General features: G+C 48.4%; 1 protein-coding gene across 15 annotated transcripts in view; it reads right to left on the bottom strand.

Annotated features, from left to right (window-relative positions):
* mybpc1 (myosin binding protein C1) overlaps positions 1-20047 on the bottom strand; it is a 175020-nt gene that overhangs the window by 41501 nt on the left and 113472 nt on the right. For all 15 annotated transcript variants that reach the window (XM_038781127.1, XM_038781130.1, XM_038781128.1 and 12 more), the window contains 4 exons: positions 19668-19801; positions 3596-3755; positions 1808-1912; positions 224-412 (listed from right to left, as the gene is read on the bottom strand). In XM_038781127.1, coding sequence (XP_038637055.1) covers positions 224-412; positions 1808-1912; positions 3596-3755; positions 19668-19801 — 588 coding nt within the window. The remainder of the gene's footprint in view (positions 1-223; positions 413-1807; positions 1913-3595; positions 3756-19667; positions 19802-20047) is intronic.

Below are 20047 nucleotides of genomic sequence, written 5' to 3'. Positions count from 1 at the left end.
ACACCATCCTGACTTTGACATTTATCACTGCTCCTGGGCACTTTCCTGAAAATTTATCTATCACCAGGAGTTCCATCACCATCCGAATTGATGGAGAAAATTCGCCATTAACTTTTCTGGGGCAACTAGAGAAGGAGAATGTAAATTCCACCTTTGCCAACATTACCCGCATCCTGGAAACAATAAAAATAAAGCCAGAAAACCAAACTTTACTTAATCTTACCAAGAGGGACGAATGCCTTTGATGGCTCACTGGGTTTAGACATTCCAATGGCATTGATAGCAAACACTCGGACTTCATAGGGAATCCCTTCAATCATGTTCTTGGGTTCAAAGGTCATTTCTTTGCATACGTCAAAGTTGAGTCGCATCCATCGAGAGCTTTGCTTCTTTTTTCTCTCGATGACATAACCTGAATATAATGGAGAATCGCACCCGAAAAAAAACATGATTAAATAGCAGCAACTCACCACTCAACTGATTAACGGAACCCTGTCCTTCTCACATAGCCCCACCCCATTTACAACGCCCCACACCCATACGAAAGTGCAACTCCGGTAAATTTATTGAATTCATGTCAGAAATTATTGAGACAGAAAGCAGAAGGTCTTCAGTGAGGTTGAAAGAAAGATAATAAGATGTTAAGACTAGTTACAGAAGTAAGCTGTTCGGCCCATCAATTCTGCTCCGCCATTCAATGAAACCATGACTGTCCTGATATGATAATCCTCAGCTCCACTTTCCTGCCCATAAGCCGTGATTCCCTTACTGATTAAAAATCTGACTATCCCAGCCTTAAACATACTTCAACATAATGACCCAGCCTCTGCAGCTCTCTGTAGTAAAGAATTCAACAGATTTGCTACCGTCAGAGAAAAACTTCCTCCTCATCTCTGTCTTAAGTGGGTAACCCTTACTCTGAGCTTATGCCCTCTAGTCCTAGACTCTCCCAAAGGGGAGACAACCTTTCAGCATCTACCCTGTCAAACCCCCTGAGAATCCCATATGTCTCAATAAGGTAATAATAATAATAATATTTATTAGTATCACAAGTAGGCTTATGCATTAACATACAGCTATTTATGTGCTGTTTTAAAGTAGCCAATTTTCAGATCTCAAATATGTTTTCGAGTCCGCAAAATATTTTCTTCTCATTATAACGTTGCTGTTTGCGGGAGTTTGCTATGCACAGATTGGCTCTGCACATTCTAAACAATACATACTTCAATACATACCTCATTGGCTGTAAGGCACTTGGGTGCAGCCTGAAGCTTGAAAAGGAGCTAAAGGGTAGCACGGGAGGCACAGTGGTTAGCACAGTTGCTTCACAGCTCCAGGGTCCCAGGTTCGATTCCCGGCTTGGGTCACTGTCTGTGCGGAGTCTGCATGGGTTTCCTCCCACAATCCAAAGATGTGCAGGTTAGGTGGATTGGCCATGCTAAATTGCCCTTAGTGTCCAAAAGATGGGGTGGGGTTACTGGGTTACGGGGATAGGGTGGAGGTGTGGGCTTTGGTAGGGTGCTCTTTCCAAGGGCCGGTGCAGACGATGGGCCTAATGGCCTCCTTCTACACTGTAAATTCTATGAAATCTGTAAATATTATGAAATATACGAAATCAACTTCACTCTAGGTATCATAAGACCAAAGGACCAGGTTATAAGAGCAAAATTAGGCCATTCGGCCCATTGAGTCTGCTCTGCAATTTGACCATGGCTGATATATTTTTCATCCCCATCTCCTGCCTTCTCCCTGTATCGGCAACTTGCTGTGTATTTCCATTTTCCCCTAGTTTCAAATGGAACTTTACCTAGAATTGGGGAGCTTCCATCGTAATCGGGAGGATTCCACATCATCGAACACCAGTCACCTCCAACTTCAGTAACTATCGGTGGGGCAGGTGGATCTGGGACGTCTATTGCAAAACAAAAACAGATCCGATATTACTGCTATGTTCTCGCAAACTATGCCCTCTCAACATTCTGCAGGATGATTTTATACTGGGCTCATCATCAAGACACTGAAAGTTCCCAGACACTAGCCACAATGAGCAGATTCTTATGGAGGCCGCCAGCTGCAGACCGCCAGCCGCCAGCTGCAGACCAGGCAATAAACACACTGGAAAGCTTGTTGCATCATGTGTCACTCAGGCACTTAACAGGCCTGTGGCCCAGGATCAGGGAGCCCGGGGTTGAAAGTACTGCCTGCTGAGAGGTCCACAGTTCTATTGAAAGGCAGTGCCAGCAGGGAGGCAGTCCTTGCTGCCGGTATGACACCCACATGATGCCGAAGGTCAGAGCTGATTCCAGGCCATTGGTGAGCAATTGCAGGAGAGAGGTTACATGGTAGGAGCTGTGGGCGAATGGGGTTGGCACAACACGGGCAGATGGTAGCTCTCAACAGGCCCCTTTCCCCATCTCCTGATTCCAGATCCCTCAATCAGGCGCTGAGTGCCTTTGAATGAGCCCCCACCCTCCCCCCACCATTCCCACCACCCCTCCCCACACACAACCCAGGAGCCCACACACAATCCTAAAAGGTTTTACCTGTTGTACATACGACACAGTGAGTCTCCGCTGGCAGGATTCTCCGTTGCACCAGCCGTGCATCCAAACCCCTGGATTTCCCGGCGGCATGGGGTGGCCACAATGAGAAATCCCATTGGCAGGTGATGGGAACAGAGAATCCCGCTTCCAGCAAGGACGCGCCACCCAAGAAAACATGGCTGGCAGACCGGAGAATCATGCCCTTGAAGTTGGGCTAATACTAACAGCTGTGGGATGGGCCCTTAAGTGGGCATTAATTGCATTCAGGGCATCAATTCATGGTGGGATGGGAAGGCCGTCCATAAGCCCTCCTGCCATTAACCTAACTGGGGTGGAAGTGGTGGGATCCCCTCCTGCCACCTTCCCAAATGATTAAATGTCTCCCACCATCAAATTCGACATGAGGAGAGGCACACGATTCCACTGCATCCTCCTGACTTGGAAATATTTCACCATTCCTTCACTGGGATAAAATCCTGGAATTCCCTGCCTAATAGCACTGTGGGTGTACCTACACCAGATGGACTGCAGTGGTTTAAGGTGGTGGATCACCACCACCTTCTCAAGGGCAATTAGGGATGGGCAATAAACAAAATAATATAAAACAGTACAGCACATTAAGTCTATTGAACACATCTCTGACAGAGAGCAATCCTTTTCTCCATATCTTGGCAACATTTTGTCCTTCAAATATTTATGCACTTTCCCTTTGAAATCTATCGCTGAATAGAAAACCACCATCCTATCAAGCAGTGCATTCTAAATCCTAACCACACAATGGGGTAAATTCCCTGGTCCTGCCTGCCTCGGGAATTGTCATGGGCAGGATGGGAAATTTGAAACACCATTTAAAGGTCCGTAGCCCTTAGGTGGGAATTTCCAGTTTGGGAGCCGGCATGATCAGAAAATCCTATCCAAGTAGGTTTGTCCTGATGCTGCCTCTTATTCCATCATTTGATCCTTCAGAAAATGGAGACAGTTTCCCGTTATTTAACCACCTAAACCCGTTAAGATCCTTCGAAGTAATGACTAAAAACACAGTGGTCACTTACCGACTACCTTTATTTTCAACTGAGCACTGTCCTCCCCGGCTTCATTTTGTACCACAATCTTATAAGGTCCAGAATCATCTTTCTCAGCCATCTCAATGACCAATGAGGTGTGATCGGGGAATGATTCAGCTTTCACCCGGCCCCCTGTATCCATAATAACCTACAGAAATGAACAGAATGGGCGTAAATGATCCCTTACCATGCAATAACCCTTTAAAACATAATTCATGTGATTCGCCGGCTGGCCCAGCATTTATTGCCCATCCCTGAGGGCATTTTAAGTGTCAACCACATTGCTATGGCTCTGGAGTCATACGTAAGCCAGACCAGGTAAGGACGGCAGATTGCCTTCCCTAAAGAGACATTAGTAAACCAAATGGGTTTTTACGACAGCTGACAATGGTGTCATGGTCACCTTTCGACTTTTAATTCCAGGTTTTTATTGAATTCAAATTTCACTATCTGTACTCCCAGTAATTTGGGGGATGTCATAGGCTGTGAAAAGTTTGAAGAGGAGGGGGATGATGCAATGGCCATTGTGACAGATGGTATGGTATTTGTGAATTTAGGGTAGTTTCACCAAGTGTGACACAGGTGGGGAACTGATTGGACAGTTCTGAATGTGGATTTAAGGTCAGATTTGGGTGATGACGACACATGCAAAGACTTTGGAGAGGAAAGTGGGGTTAGTTATGGCATGATGGTTTACAATGACAGAATGAGAATGGGGCTTCTTTTCTGAGTTTGGCTGGGTGTTGTTGAGCCAGGGGGACTGCACCCAAAGAGTGAGAACCATTTAAATTCAGGAAAGAGAAAATTGGATGGCCCTCAGCCTAATGTGAATGGAGTCAAGGGAATCTCATGGGAAAAGTGAGCTTGGAGATGGCATGAAGGAGGTGGTACAGAAAGTGGGAAAAGATGTCAGCACTCAGAATGCCTCTAATTCTTCCTAGCACATTATCAGCTGAACATGGCACGTGTTTACAGCCCCCCATATTGAGGCATCAGCTGGCCTAGTAGCACCATTTAAAGAAATATTCGTTCATGGCATGTGGGCATCCTTGCAAGGCCGGCATTTGTGTCCCATCCCCGAGAGGAGCAAAGAGTGGACCACATTGCAGTGGGCTCGTGTCACATGTAGGCCAGACCAGGTAAGTGGAGTGGATGGGGTGACATAGGTGGTGGGGAAAGTGAATGTTTATGGATGGGTTGACAATCATGCGGGCTGTTTTGTCCTGAATAGTGTCAAGCTTTTTTGGGTGTGGTTGGAGTTGCACTCATCCAGGCCAGTGGAGAGTCTCATTTGCACTCCTGACTTGTGCCTTATGGTGGACAAGCTTTGGGGCGTCAGGAGGTGAATTCTTCTAAAAGTGACTCGCAGCCTCTGACATGCTCTTCTAGCCACAGTATTTACATACATAGAGGGCGCGATTCTCTGCTCCCCACGCCGGGTGGGAGAATCGCGGGAGGGTCGGGCGAATCACGACACGCTGCCCTGGCACCCCCCCGCGATTCTCCTACCCCCCCAAAAATGGCGTGTCGCGGAATCGCCGCTTGCCGTTTTTCACGGCGACCGCCGATTCTCCGGCCCAGATGTGCCGAGCGGCCTGACGAACCCGACCGGTTCACGACGGCCCCAACCACACCTGGTCGCTGCCGGCGTGAACATCGCGCGACAGGTAAGTGTGGGGCCTGTGGGGGGCGGAGGGAGGATCGAGCACCACGGACGTGCTCAGGAGGTGACTGGCCCACGATCGGTGCCCACCGATTGTTGGGCCGGCGTCTCTAAGAGACGCACTCTTTCCCCTCCGCCGCCCCGCAAGATCAAGCCGCCATGTCTTGCGGGGCAGCGGAAGGGAAGATGGCAACCGTGCATGCGCGGGTTGGAGCCGGCCAACCTGCGCATACGCGGCTGACGTCACTTAGGCGCCGCCGTCGCATCATTCTCGGCGCGCCACTTTGACGCAAGCGTCAAGGCCCGGTGGCCAAGTTTTTCACAATGCCGCTCCTAGCCCCCTTGGGGGCAGGGGGCTGAATAGGGTGCGAGGAGCGGCCTCCGACACCGTCGTGAAACTCGGCCGAGTTCACGGCGGCTTTCCCGATGCCGCGCGGCATCGGAGAATCGCGCCCAGAAAATAGCAGGAGGAGGCCATTTGGCCCTTCAAACCTAGCCCGCCATTCATTATGATCATGGCTGACCATCAAATTCAATACCCTGATCCTGCCTTCCCCATATCCCTTTAGCCTCAAGAGCGATGTAACGGGGCAGCACAGTGGCATAGGGGTTAGCACTGGGACTGGGGTCGGGTTCGAACCTTGGCCCTGGGTCACTGAACGTGTGGAGTTTGCATATTCTCCCAGTGTCTGCGTGGGTTACATCCCCACAACCCAAAGATGTGCAGGTTAGGTGAATTGGCTGCGCTAAATTGCCCCTTAATTGGAAAAAAAAATAATTGGGTACTCTAAATTAAAAAAATATATAAATAAAAAGAGCGATATAACAAATTCCTTTTTGAAATCACGCAACGTTTTTGCCTCAACTACTTTTTGTGCTAGTGAATTCCACAGATTCACCACTCACTGGGCGAAGAACTTTCTCCTCAGTCCTAAAAAGTTTAACCCTGATCCTCAAACTAGATCCCTAGTTATGGACTACCCCACCATCAGGAACATTCTTTCTGAATCTACCCTGTCCAATCCTTTTAGAATTTTGTAAGTTTCTAAGAGATCCCCTCTCACTCTTCTAAATTCCAATGATCATAATCCTAATTCCTAATTGACTTAGTCTCTCCTCAGTCCCGCCATCCCAGAAATCAGCCTGGTGAACCTTTGCTGCACTCCCTCTACAGGAAGATCATTCTACCTCAGATAAAGACACCAAAACTGCGCACGTTACTCCAGGTGTGGCCTCACCCTATACAATTGCAGTAAAACATTCCGTTAAAATTTTTTTTTAAGAGTACCCAGTTTTTTTTTCCAATTAAAGGACAGTTTAGCGTGGCCAATCCAGTGTGCAATTAATGTGCAAATTCCACATGGATAGTGACCCAGGTCTGTGATTCAAACCCAGGTCCTCAGTGCTGTAGGCAGTAGTGCTAACCACTACGCCACGTGTCGCCCTGCAGTAAAACATTCCTAATCCTATACTCAAATATTCTTGCTATGTAGGCCAACATACCTTTTTCCTTCTTTACTGCCTGCTGCATCTACTTTCAGTGAATGATGCATGAGGACACCAAGGTGTCGCTGAGTATCCACTTCTCTCAATTTACATCCATTCAAATAATAATCTGCCTTCCTACTTTTGCTACCGAAATGGATAACCTCACATTTATCCACATTGTACTGCATCTACCCACCCACTCTGCCTGGTCCAAATCACCGCCGCCTCCTGATGTCAGCACTCCGACCCAGGAAAAGATTTTTTTAAATTCAGTTCAGTCTTCCTGCATCTGTCCTGAATATTCTCAATGGCTGATCCTGCAGAACTCTCTTTGATAGTGAATTTTAGAGATTAAAATGATTCACAATCCTTTGAGTTAAGTAATTCCTCCTCATCAATGTCTAAAGTTGTCGCATTATAATTTGAAGTCTATATCCCAAGGCTGTAAACTGCCTATCTGAGGAAAACTTACATTCTGCATCTGCTCTGTAGAGTCCTGAGAGAATAATGCCTGTTTCAATGAGGTCATTTCTCATTCTTCGCTACTCTAGACTATAGAATATAAGCCCAGGCTCACCTCTCACATTAAAGTTAAGAGAAAATGGTGGGCCACGAAGATCAGTGGGCATGCGCTGCGAAGGTCGGCTGGCGTGGGCTGCGAAGGTCGGCTGGCGTGGGCCGCGAAGGTCAGCGGGTGTGGGCTGCGAAGGTCAGCGGGCGTGGGCTGCGAAGGTCGGCTGGCGTGGGCTGCGAAGGTCGGCTGGCGTGGGCCGCGAAGGTCAGCGGGCGTGAGGGCTGCGAAGGTCAGCTGGCATGGGCTGTGAAGGTCAGCTGGTGTGGGCTGCGAAGGTCAGCTGGCGTGGGCCGCGAAGGTCAGCTGGCGTGGGCTGCAAAGGTCGGCTGGCATGGGTCCTGAAGGTCGGCGGGTGGGTCCCGAAGGTTGGCTGGCGTGGGTCCCGAAGGATCGCTGGTTGGTAAAAATGGGTCCCGGGCAAACAAGTTTGAAAAACACTGGCGGGATTCTCCGACCCCACGCGCCGAGTTGGAGAATCGGCAGCGGGCTGCGCGAATCGCGCCACGCTGCCCGACGTCGGGATGCGATTCTCCGCTTTGGTTCCATTGGGGCCGGCGTGGTGGGCGCGGCGCCGGTCCGGGGCTGCTCTACGGGGCAACCCCTCAATTCTCCGGCCCGGATGGGCCGAGCGGCTGAAAAAAACCCCAAGTCCCGCCAGCGCCGTTCTAACCTTCTCTGAGCCGGCGGGACCTCGGCGTTGAAGGGTCGGGTGACGGCCTGTGGGGTTGGCGATGAGGGTCTGACCCCGGGGGGGCCTCCGATGTGGTCTGGCCCGCGATCTGGACCCACTGCGCATGCGTGCATCCCTTGGCGCCCATTCCACAGCTGGATCAGCAATTGGAGCGGAGTAAACCCCTCCAGCGCCCTGCTGAACCCCCTGTAGGGGCCAGAATTGCTGATCCTAGGACCGTGTTGACACTGTTGGGAAACATGACGCCGTTTCCGATGGCGTAAACACTTAGCCTCAGGATCAAGGAATCCCGCCCAACGTTCTAGATGGTATTAGTCATGGGTTAGGGAGGTGCTACAGAAGGAACCTTGCTGAATTCCTGCAGTGCATCTTGTGGATGGTACACATAGCTCCCTCAGGTTGTCGGTGTAGAGATTGCATGTTTGTGGAAGTGGGAGCAATCAAGCAGGCTGCTTGAATGTTGTCGGAGTTGCACTCATCCAAGCAAGTGAAGATTATTCCATTACACTCCTGACTTGTACCTTGTAGATGGTGGACAGGCTTTGGGGAGACAGGAGGTGAATAACTCACTGCAGGATCCCTGGTCTTTGACCTGCAAACAGTATTTATATGGATAGTCCAGTTCAGTATCTAGTCCATTTGGTAACCCCCAGGGTGCTGATAGTGGGGGATTCAGCGATGGTAATGCCACTGAATGTCAAGGGGCGATGGTTATATCCTCTCATGTTGGAGATAGTCACTGCTTGGCACTTGTATGGTGTGAAACTAATGTGGCAGGGGGATGGGAACCGATGCAGAAAGTCGGAAGGAAGTAAAACGGGGCCAGAGACAAAAAGCAGTTAGGGGGAAAGTGTAAGGCAGTCAAAAATCAAAAAGGGCCAAAGTATAGGGTACAGTGACTGAGGAGAGTGTGAAAAGGGAGGTGGCCAATGCAGGATTGAGGGAGTTGTACATAAATGTGCGCAGTATATGGAACACGGTAAATGAGCTTGTTGCGCACATTGAAATTGGACGGTACGATGTTGTGGGCATCACAGAGATGTGGCTGCAAGGCAATCAGGGCTGGGATCAAAATATCCAAGGATATATGTCCTATCGAAAGGACAGGCAGATGGGCAAAGGGGCGGGCTTGCATTGTTAGTAAGGAATGAAGTTAAATCGATAGCAAGGAGCGATATAGGATCAGAAGGCATAGAATCTCTGTAGGTAGAGTTGAGGAATCGCAAAGGTAAAAAGACCCTGATGGGAGTTATGTATATGCCCCCTAGCAGTAGTCATGATGTGGGGCAGAAAATAAATCGGGAGATAGAAAAGGCATGTAAAAAACGCAACATTACAATAATCATGGGGAACTTCAATATGCAGGTGGACTGGGAAAATCAGGTTGGTAGTGGATCCCAAGAAAGGGAATTTGTGGAATGTGTAAGAGATGTTTTTTTTGGAGCAGCTTGCGACAGAGCCTACTAGGGATCAGGCAATTCTGGATTTATTGATGTGTAATGAGGCAGACTTGATGAGGGAACTTAAGGTGAAGGAACCCTTAGGGAGCAGTGACCACAATATGATAGAATTTACCCTGCGGTTTGAGAGGGAGAAGCTGCAATCAGATGTAACGGTATTACAATTAAATAAGGGTAACTGCAAAGACATGAGGGAGGAGCTGTCCAGAGGTGATTGGAAAAGGTGCCGAGCAGGGATGACAGTGGAACAGCAATGGCAGGAGTTTTTGGGGGTTATTAGGGAGGCACAACAGAAATTCATCCCAAGGAGGAGGAAACATGCTAAGGGGAGGACAAGGCATCCGTGGCTGACAAGGGATGACAAGGACTAAAGAAAAAGCATACAAACTGGTGAGGATTATTGGGAAACCAGAGGATTGGGAAGCCTTTAAAAGCGAGCAGAGGACAACTAGAATAGCAATAAGGAGGGAGAAGATGAAGTATGAGTGCAAGCTAGCTAGTAATATAAAGGAAGATAGGAAGAGATTTTTTCAATATATAAAAGGTAAGACAGAGAGGCAAAAATAGACATTGGACCACTAGAAAATGTGGCTGGAGAAGTAATAATAGGAAACAAAGAAATGGTAGATGAACTGAATAGTTACTTGGACCGGATGGACTACACCCCAGGGTCCAAAAAGAAACAGCTGAGGAAATTGTGGAGACATTAGTGATGATCTTTCAGGATTCACTGGAGGCAGGAAGGGTCCCAGAGGACTGGATGATGGCTAATGCAACACCACTGTTTAAGAAGGGAGGGAGGCAGAAGACGGGAAATTATAGGCCGGTTAGCCTGACTTTGGTCACTGGTAAGATTTTAGAGTCTGTTATTAAAAGATGAGATTGCGAAGCACTTGGAAGTGCATGTTAAATAGGACTTATTCAGCACGGCTTTGTCAAAGGGAGGTCGTGTTTGACAAATCTGTTTGAGTTCTTTGAGGAGGTAAGGAGAACCAGTGGACGTGATTTATTTAGATTTTCAGAAGGCCTTTGGCAAGGTGCCGCATAGGAGACTGTTAAATAAGTTAAGAGCTAATGGTGTTCAGGGTAAGATCCTGGCATGGGTAGAGGATTGGCTGACTGGCAGAAGGCAAAGAGTGGGGATAAAGGGGTCTTTTTCAGGATGGCAGCCGGAGACTAGTGGTGTGCCTCAGGAGTCTGTGCTGGGACCACAACTTTTTACAGTATACATTAATGATCTGGAAGAAGGTACTGAGGGCACTGTTGCTAAGTCTGCAGATGATACAAAGATCTGTGGAGGGACAGGTAGTATTGAGGAAGCAAGGGGGCTTCAGAAGGACTTGGATAAGCTAGGAGAGTGGGCAATGAAGTGGCAAATGAAATACAATGTGGAAAAGTGTGAGGTTATGCCCTTTGGAAGGAGGAATTTAGACATAGACTATTTTATAAATGGGGAAATGCTTCGGAAAGCAGAAGCCCAAAGGGACTTGGGAGTCCTTGTTCACGATTCTCTTAAGGTTAATGTGCAGGTTCAGTCGGCAGTTAAGAAGGCAAATGCAATGTTAGCATTCATGTCAAGAAGGCTAGACCAGGGATGTACCTCTGAGGCTGTATAAGGCTCTGGTCAGACCCCATTTGGAGTATTGTTAGCAGTTTTGGACCCTGTATCTAAGGAAGGATGTGCTGGCCTTGAAAAGGGTCCAGAGGAGTTTCACAAGAATGATCCCTGGAATTAAGAACTTGTCGTATGAGGAACTTTTGAGGACTCTGGGTCTGTACTCATTGGAGTTTAGAAGGATGAGAGGGGATCTTATTGAAACTTACAGGATACTGCGAGGCCTGGATAGAGTGGACGTGGAGAAGATGTTTCCACTTGTCGGACAAACTAGAGCCAGAGGACAATCTCAGACTAAAGGGACGATCCTTTAAAACAGAGATGAGGAGGAATTTCTTCAGCCAGAGGATGGTGAATCTGTGGAACTCTTTGCCGCAGAAGGCTGTGGAGGCCAAATCACTGAGTGATTAATAAGGGGATCAGGGGTTATGGGGAGAAGGCAGGAGAATGGGGATGAGAAAATATCAGCCATGATTGAATGGCGGAGCAGACTCGATGGGCCAAGTGGCCTAATTCTCCTCCTATGTCTTGTGGTCTTATGGTGAATGTTACTTGGCACTTGTCAGCCCAAGACTGGATATTGTCCAGATCTTGCAGCACTTGGATATGAACTGCTTCAGTATCGGAGAAGTTGCGAGTGGGCCTGAACATCCCCACTTCTGACCTTATGATGGAATGAATGTCATTGATGAAACAGCTGAAAATGGTTGGGCCTAGAACACTACCCTGAGTAATTCCTGCAGTGATGTCCTGGAGCTGAGATGTTTGACCTCCAACTACCGTAACCATTTTCCTATGTGTCAGGTATGACTCCAATCAGCAGAGAGTTTTCCCCCTGATTCCCATTGACTCTAGTTTTGCCATAGCTTCATAATGCTATACTTGGTCAAATGCTGCCTTGATATCGTGCAGTCACTCTCACCTCACTTCTGGCATTCAGTTCTTTTCTCCATACTTTTACTAAGGCTGTAATGATGTAAGGAATTGAATGACCCTGGCGCACCTAAACTGAGCACGTGTGAGGAGGTTACTGCAGAGTAAATGCCGCTTGATAGCACTGTTGATGACCGCTTCCATTACTTTGCAGATGATCGAGAGTGCGGTAATTGGCTGGGTTGGGTTTGTCCTTTTTGTTGTGTACAGGATATACCTAGGTAATTTTCCACATTGTCAGGTAGATGCTAGTGTTGTAGTTGTACCGGCACAACTTGGCTAGGTTTGCAGCAAGTTCTGGAGTACAAGTCTTCAAGATTATTGGGGTGGCAGGTGGCACAGTGGTTAGCATATCTCCCTCAAAGTGCGAGGGACCCGGGTTCAATTCTGGCCTTGGGTGACTGTGTGGAGTTTGCACTTTCTCGCCATTTCTGCGTGGGTTTCTTCTGGATGTTCCCATTATCCAAAGATATGCAGGTTAGGTGGATTGGCCGTGCTAAATTTCCCCTTAATGACCAAAGATGTGGAGGTTAGGCGAGGTTACAATGATAGGGCAGAGGAGTGTACCAGGGTAGGATGCTCTTTAGGAGGGTTGGTGCAGACTCAATGGGCCAAATGTTTACACGCATCAAAGAGAATTAAGTGCATTCAATTTCCAGCTTAGCACTTCAGCATCACTCAAGCATGAAAAGGCGTGATTGGGGGAGGTGGGGGAGGTCTCCCTAGTTGGGACATCCTGTGGGATCCATTTAGCTAGGGGTCTCTGATTAATAAGGGGGGGGCTCCCAGTTCGGAGCTCCTTAGAGGGCCTCACTATTAAGCTGGTTCTGGGGGGAAGGTCTCCCTAGTTAGATGGTCCCTGTGAGGGGGGGTCTCCCTTGTTATGGGGTCACTGGGAAGGTCTTCCTAATTGGGGGGTGCTTGGGGAGGGGTCTCCCCATTAAGGGTGTCCCTGGGGGTTCTCCCATTTTAAGGGGTCTCTGGGAGGAGTGGTGGGCAGGGTGCATTGTGAGGAGGTGGCCCTCGGATGGCCTTTTGGGGCAACTCCCTTAAGGAGTTACCCGCTTGGCCCACCGCAAGGTCCTCTGCATCAGGCTCACGTTTGGTTGACACCTGTTGTAAATCCCGCCCACGTGCTTCCTGGTCCAGGGGACCGGAGAATAACGCAGGGCCAGAGAATACGGTGCCCTGTCTACTCAGTGGATGTAAATGACTCATTAGCATCCACCTGCTGGCATGTGGGCGTGAACCCCAATCCCAGCTGCCAGTGGGGGCCGGAGCATAGCGGTCGGTTCGGCACCTGGCGCAAACTTCAATTTCAGCCGGGTGCCCAATTTTCCGCCTATCGTGATTCACAATCCTAGCGCTGATGTGTGGAGCACTTAGCCCTTTATCTTAACTCAAGAATGCCTGGTTAAATTAGCCATGATGTGGAGATGCCGGCGTTGGACTGGGGTGAGCACAGTAAGAAGTCTTACAACACCAGGTTAAAGTCCAACAGGTTTGTTTCAAACACGAGCTTTCGGAGCACGGCTCCTTCTTCAGGTGAATGGAAAGGCTTGTTCCAGAAATGTTTATATAGACACAGTCAGAGATGCCCCGGAATGCGAGCACCTGCAGGCAATCAAATCATCAAAGATGCAGAGAGAGAGGTAACTCCAGGTTAAAGAGGTGTGAATTGTCCCAAGCCAGTTCAGTCGGTAGGCCTCTGCAAGTCCAGGCTTGTTGGTGGGGGCCGAATGTAATGCGACATGAATCCCAGATCCCGGTTGAGTCCGCATTCATGCGTGCGGAACTTAGCTATAAGTTTTTGCTCAGCAATTTTGCGTTGTCGCGTCTCCTGAAGGCCTCCTTGTAGAATGCTGACCCGGAGATCAGAGGCTGAATGTCCTTGACTGCTGAAGTGTTCCCCAACTGGAAGGGAACAGTCCTGCCTGTTGATAGTCGCACGATGCCCGTTTATTCGTTGTCGCAGTGTCTGCATGGTCTCGCCAATGTACCACGCTTCGGGACATCCTTTCCTGCAGCGTATGAGGTAGACTACATTGGTCGAGTCGCACGAGTATGCGCCGCGTACCTGGTGGGTGGTGTTTCCACGTGTAATGGTGGTGTCCATGTCGATGATCTGGCATGTCTTGCAGAGATTACCCTGGCAGGGTTTTGTGGTGTTGTGGTTGCTGTTCTGAAGGCTGGGTAATTTGCTGCAAACAATGGTTTGTTTGAGGTTGTGCGGTTGTTTGAAGGCCAGTAGTGGGGGTGTGGGGATGACCTTGGCAAGATGTCCATCCTCGCTGATGATGTGTTGGAGGCTGCGAAGAAGATGTCGTAGTTTCTCCGCCCCAGGAAAGTACTGGACGACGAAGGGTACTCTGTCAGTGGTGTCCCGTGTTTGTCTTCTGAGGAGGTCGGTGCGGTTTTTTGCTGTGGCGCGGTGGAACTGTCGATCAATGAGTCGAGCGCCATATCCCGTTCGTACGAACACACCTGGAGTTACCTCTCTCTCTGCATCTTTGATGATTTGATTGCCTGCAGGTGCTCGCATTCCGGGGCATCTCTGACTGTGTCTATATAGTAAGAAGTCTTACAACACCAGGTTAAAGTCCAACAGGTTTGTTTCAAACACGAGCTTTCGGAGCACGGCTCCTTCTTCAGGTCTTAGTCACCTGAAGAAGGAGCCGTGCTCCGAAAGCTCGTGTTTGAAACAAACCTGTTGGACTTTAACCTGGTGTTGTAAGACTTCTTACTGTGCTCACCCCAGTCCAACGCCGGCATCTCCACATTGTGTCTATATAAACATTTCTGGAACAAGCCTTTCCATTCACCTGAAGAAGGAGCCGTGCTCCGAAAGCTCGTGTTTGAAACAAACCTGTTGGACTTTAACCTGGTGTTGTAAGACTTCTTACTGTGGTTAAATTAGCACCTTTTAAAACATAGCTATTGGGTCTAGAAAGTATCCAAGAGAAAGGGAACCTTCTTAGATTGAACCTTGTTGCTACCAGCATTGGGTCGTTTGAATAAAGACATATGGAGCCAGTTATCACCCGTGTTTGTAACTATTTGGGGGTACCCCATCAGATGGTGACCAATTGAGGGGTCTCACCCAGATCAATAACTTTTAGGGAACTCACTTGGGGCTCATCATAGCAAGCAAATGCCTTTTTGAAAAATGTAACTTAACATGCTTCTTTCAGGCAAGGCAATTGAATTCTGATTTTAACATTCAATCCAAGTAAACACAAACCATTGCCTACCAAGAGAGTCTACTGGAGAAATTAGTCACGCGCACCCTTAAATCATCCATCCATTTAACAGCAAAAACTCCCATTTACTTGCTGCCTTTAACATCCCTAAGTGTCTTCAACTAATTGATGGATGAGAAATTCCAGAACAAGCACATCAGTTCCTGAAGTGTGTTGGGAAATCGGATATTGCGGAATTTATCCTGTCCTCACCTCTCCTTCCTCTGAAATTGAAACACTGGTGCCATTCCACCGATCAACAATCTAGAACCTCCCAGGTGGAAGTGTTGGAGCTTTTAACCCAGGGGTGGGCAAACTACGGCCCGCGGGCCGCATGCGGCCCGCCAAAGGTATTTCTGCGGCCCACCAAGTCATTAAAAAAAAAAAAAAAAAATTTTTTTTAAAAATTTTTTTTTTTTTTTTTTTTAATTTTTTTTTAAAGGTTAATGGGTGGGGGGGCTGTTGGGTTACTTACTGGTATAGGGTGGATACGTTGACTTGAGTAGGGTGATCATTGCTTGGCACAACATCGAGGGCCGAAGGGCCTGTTCTGTGCTGTACTGTTCTATGTTCTATATGAGGCGCCCAGAATCATAACCGGGTGACGTAATTATTTTACTTAATATACTATGCGGCCCTTTGTGAATTGTGAATTTCTGAATGCGGCCCTTGCACGGAAAAGTTTGCCCACCCCTGTTTTAACCCTTTCAAGTATTTTTCTAAGACGATGAAGGGATTGTGTTTGAATTGCTCCAATTACTGGTTGGTTTGTGAATGATTGGGAAAATTTGGACAGGCTGGGCCTTTATCTGCTAGAGCTCAGACGAAGATCCTGAGGGGACTTGATGGGGTGGATTCTGAAAGGATGTTTTTCCTAATGGGAGAAACTGGAGCTAGGGGACACGGTTTAAGGGGTCTCCCATTTGAGATGGAGATGAGAAGATTTTTTTCTCTCCCAAGGGTGGTGGATCTTTCTCAGAGTCAAGTGGGGGCAGAGTCAATGAATATTTCTCAGGCAGGGGTAAATAGACACTTGATTAACAAAGGTCAAAGGTTATCAGGGGTGGCCGGATATGAAGTTGAGGCCACAATTGGACCAGCCATGATCTTATTGGCGGAGCAGGCTTGAGAGGCTGAATGATCCACTCCTACTCCTGTTTGTATTTTTAATATGTATTATTAGGACATTGTGATAACATGGGAACATAAAACATACAATAATTGTGTTCTGGTGGCTGTAAGTTTAAAGGCAAAACAAGCTATTTTTTAAGATGGAAAAGAGACAGATTGTCTGAGTTGATTGATATGCTGAGTAGCATAGCATTATTGAAAACAAATTTTACCTCAGGCAAGTTTGGTAACAATGGAAGATGGGGGTGAATTTCATATTTAAATTCTGAAGGGTTAGCTCATGTAATAAAGGTAATTAAGAGTAACTTATGAGAAGATTAGTTCAGATAAAGGAAGACCAAAAGAAAAGACAGTACATCAATGGCAAATTCACACCACATTCCCTATGGAGGGAGCTGTTTTTAGATCGCAGCCCACATGGCAAGAAGATGTGACCACTCCTGACAAGTTCTGTCTAATGAAAGCCTATTTTGAGAAATCAGGGGCGGGATTCTCTCAGCCTGGGGCCAGGCAGGAGAATCCCCCCGACTGGCTCTACGCGGCTGGCCCGCCGATTCTCGGCCCGGGATGGGCCGAGCAGCCGTCGTAAAAACGGCGAGTCCCTCCGACCCCCCATCCACACCTGCTCTCAGACAGCGGGACCTCAGCGTGGAAGGGTCGGGGGGGCGGCCTGTAAGGGGGAATGGGGGGGTCCGGCCCCGTGGGGGGCCTCCGATGTGGCCTGGCTCGCGATCGGGACCCACCAATTGGCAGGCTGGCCTCTGTGGCTGGGCCCTCGCTTCTTCCGCGCCGGCCCCCTGTAGTCTTGCGCCATGTTGCATCGGGGCCGGCACGTTGAAGGAAGCCACTGCGCATGCGCGGATTGGCTCCGGTGCCACTGCGCATGCGCGGATCCCGCGACGCCCAGTTCACGCCAGGATCAGCAGCTGGAGTGGCTTGAACCGCTCCAGTGCTGTGCTGGCCCCCTGTAGGGGCCAGAATTGCTGATCCTGAGGCCGTGTTGACGCCATGGAGAAATGCGATGCCGTTTCCGATGGCGTCAACACTTAGCCTCAGGGTCACAATTGTCTCTATTCTAAATCGGAAGCAACACTGAAAGATATAGGTACTGAGTGTGGTAACTATTGCTGGGATTTGCTAATAGTTTTAAAACCTATAGGATGTTGTTTGGGGAGTTTTAGCTCTGAGGTTGGGACAGAGAGGGTGTGGAACTGGGTAAATTTATAAGTATTGCAAATAGCCATTCACTGTATTTTGAATTTAATTTATTGTGTGTTTTACTGTTTAATAAATATTTATTTTGTTTAAAATTATCAAAAAAGAGTCTGGATTATCCTCCACTGGTCTTTACATATTTCCTTACATTATAACAAATTGCAAAAGTATAGTTGGGAGCAGGCATTCCAAAGTTCCCTTTTGGATTTTTGGAATATCCTAGTATTCAACATGACGTGTGCTCTTAACAGTGTGTTGGTAAATGGGTTAGGGAGGTCACATTTTAAAATTATGCTAGGTTGAAAGGAGGTCTTATAGTGCAGTGTGCAGTGACCCTGTCTCTGAGCAGGTTTCCAGTCCCACCCAGGACTTTATGGCCAAGGAAGGTGTGTTCATAACACAGCCAAACAGGTTGAATGTCAATATGAAAATCCTTCCAACATGCCAATGGCAGGTGGTAAGAGTGGGAGAGATTCCTGGTCAGTCATGTGATGGAAAAAGTATTTGAGGCTCTACCATCACTAACAATAGCTCCAGACTACAGCATGCTTGTAAAAGTATCATCCCTTGAAACCCGGACTCCTGAGTGACTCACCACCACCATATCTAGGTTAATTGCCATGAGGCGATTTCTTTATGAAAAGAATAGTGAACCTCTGGAACAGGCTGATGATTCTGAAGTGGATGGTGATTCCTTACTTTAGAGCTGGACCTGTTTCTGTTTCAGGCATAAATCACCATGTGCAAGTGGTCAGCAATGCAAGGAATCGAAGGGGAGTGTTAACCCGGACAAATTTCCATCACTAACTGGGATTGGAGAGGTATTTTTCAGATATCCGCTGTAATTTTTTTTTTTTGCATCTCCACATGGTTACTGGAAGGGGTGAGGAGTGCCTATTGTGATATACAAGGCGGGACAGGTTGGCTGAACCAGAGGGTCTGTTCCGGTCTGTCATCATCTGTATATATTCGATAAGATGCACTTCAACAACTTGCCAGGCTTCCTTTTATACTGCCTCCCAAGGCAGTGATACCACCATCTAAACGGACAAAGGCAGCAGATACATGGGAACACCATCACCTGGAAGTTCCCCTCCAAGCCACCTGACTTGGAAATTTATTGGCCATTCCTTCAATGTCACAGGGTCAAAATTCGGGAACTCCCTCACTAAGAGCACTGCAGGTACACCTACACCGCTCCAGTGGCTCTCGAAGACCATCACCACCACCTTCTCAAGGGCAATTAGGGATGAGCAAGAAATACTGGCCTATCCATTGACACCCACATCCTGTGAATGAATAAATATTTGCTTTTATGTAAAATGTTGAACATTTAATTAGATGAACAGGAAGCCCACACCTGCCCCCTGAGAGCTGATGCCTCAGGGGCGGGATTCTCAGAAATGGAGGCAGAATGTCCGTGCCATCGTGAACGCCATTGCATTTCATGACGGCGCAAAACGGGCTTGGGCACTAATGATTCTGGCCGCCACAGGGGGCCAGCATGGCGCTGGAGCGGTTCACGCTGCTCCAGCCTTCCTTCCCAGCGCCAACCTGCGCATGCACAGTGGTGTTGTGCCAACCTGCGCATGCACAGTGGTGTTGTGCCAACCTGCGCATGCGCGGGGGACTTCCTCAATGCACTGGCCCCGATGCAACAGAGCCCCGATCGCGGGCCAGACCCCATCGGAGCCCCCCCCCCCCCCGGTGAAGGAGCCCCACCCCCCCCCCCCCCCCCCCCCTGCTGTGCGCAGAGTTCCCGCCGGTTGCATCATGGCCGCAGAATTGGCGGCCCGGTGCGGACAGAGGCCTGCGACTGGCACCGCGCCAAATGTGCCAACGCAAGTGGCGCTGATTCTCTGCTCCTCGGTGAATCGCGTGCCGGCGTCAGGGCGGCTTGGCGCGGTTGCGGCAATTCTCTGGCCTGGCGCGCGGCTCGGAGAATCCCACCCCTTTTATGTTGGATCCAATCTCAAACATATGCAACTGGAAAGAGCACTTTGAAATTGCTGGATATATGGATTACCTTGTCGCTAAGGGAAATGACTTACTTTTTCACCTTTCATCCACACAATTTTTGGCATTGGTTCTCCTGTGACAGGGATGTCCAGTCGCAGTTTGTTTCCAGCCACAACCACAATTTCAGGCGTCTTGGAAAGATGGTCAAGGTGGAGTTTGGGAGAATCTAAAAAGACGGTTGAAAAGAGGAAAATTAGACACAGAAACCTCTACCTGAGTAAATGCTGACATGCAAGTGTGGATTCAGTAACATCTGTAATGTGTCTTGGTTTACTACCAGAAAGCCTCATTTCTGAGGGTCTGATTGGAAAGGGAGAAGATTCTTTGTTACTCAATTGATGATTCTTGACTCTCAATCAAACAATTTATCTTCCCTATCTCCACCTCCATTATTTTATGACCAATAAACAAA

The sequence above is a fragment of the Scyliorhinus canicula genome, chromosome 20 (genome assembly GCF_902713615.1).
Source record: "Scyliorhinus canicula chromosome 20, sScyCan1.1, whole genome shotgun sequence".
NCBI lineage: Eukaryota > Metazoa > Chordata > Chondrichthyes > Carcharhiniformes > Scyliorhinidae > Scyliorhinus > Scyliorhinus canicula.
This window is presented reverse-complemented; position numbering and strand designations above follow the sequence as displayed.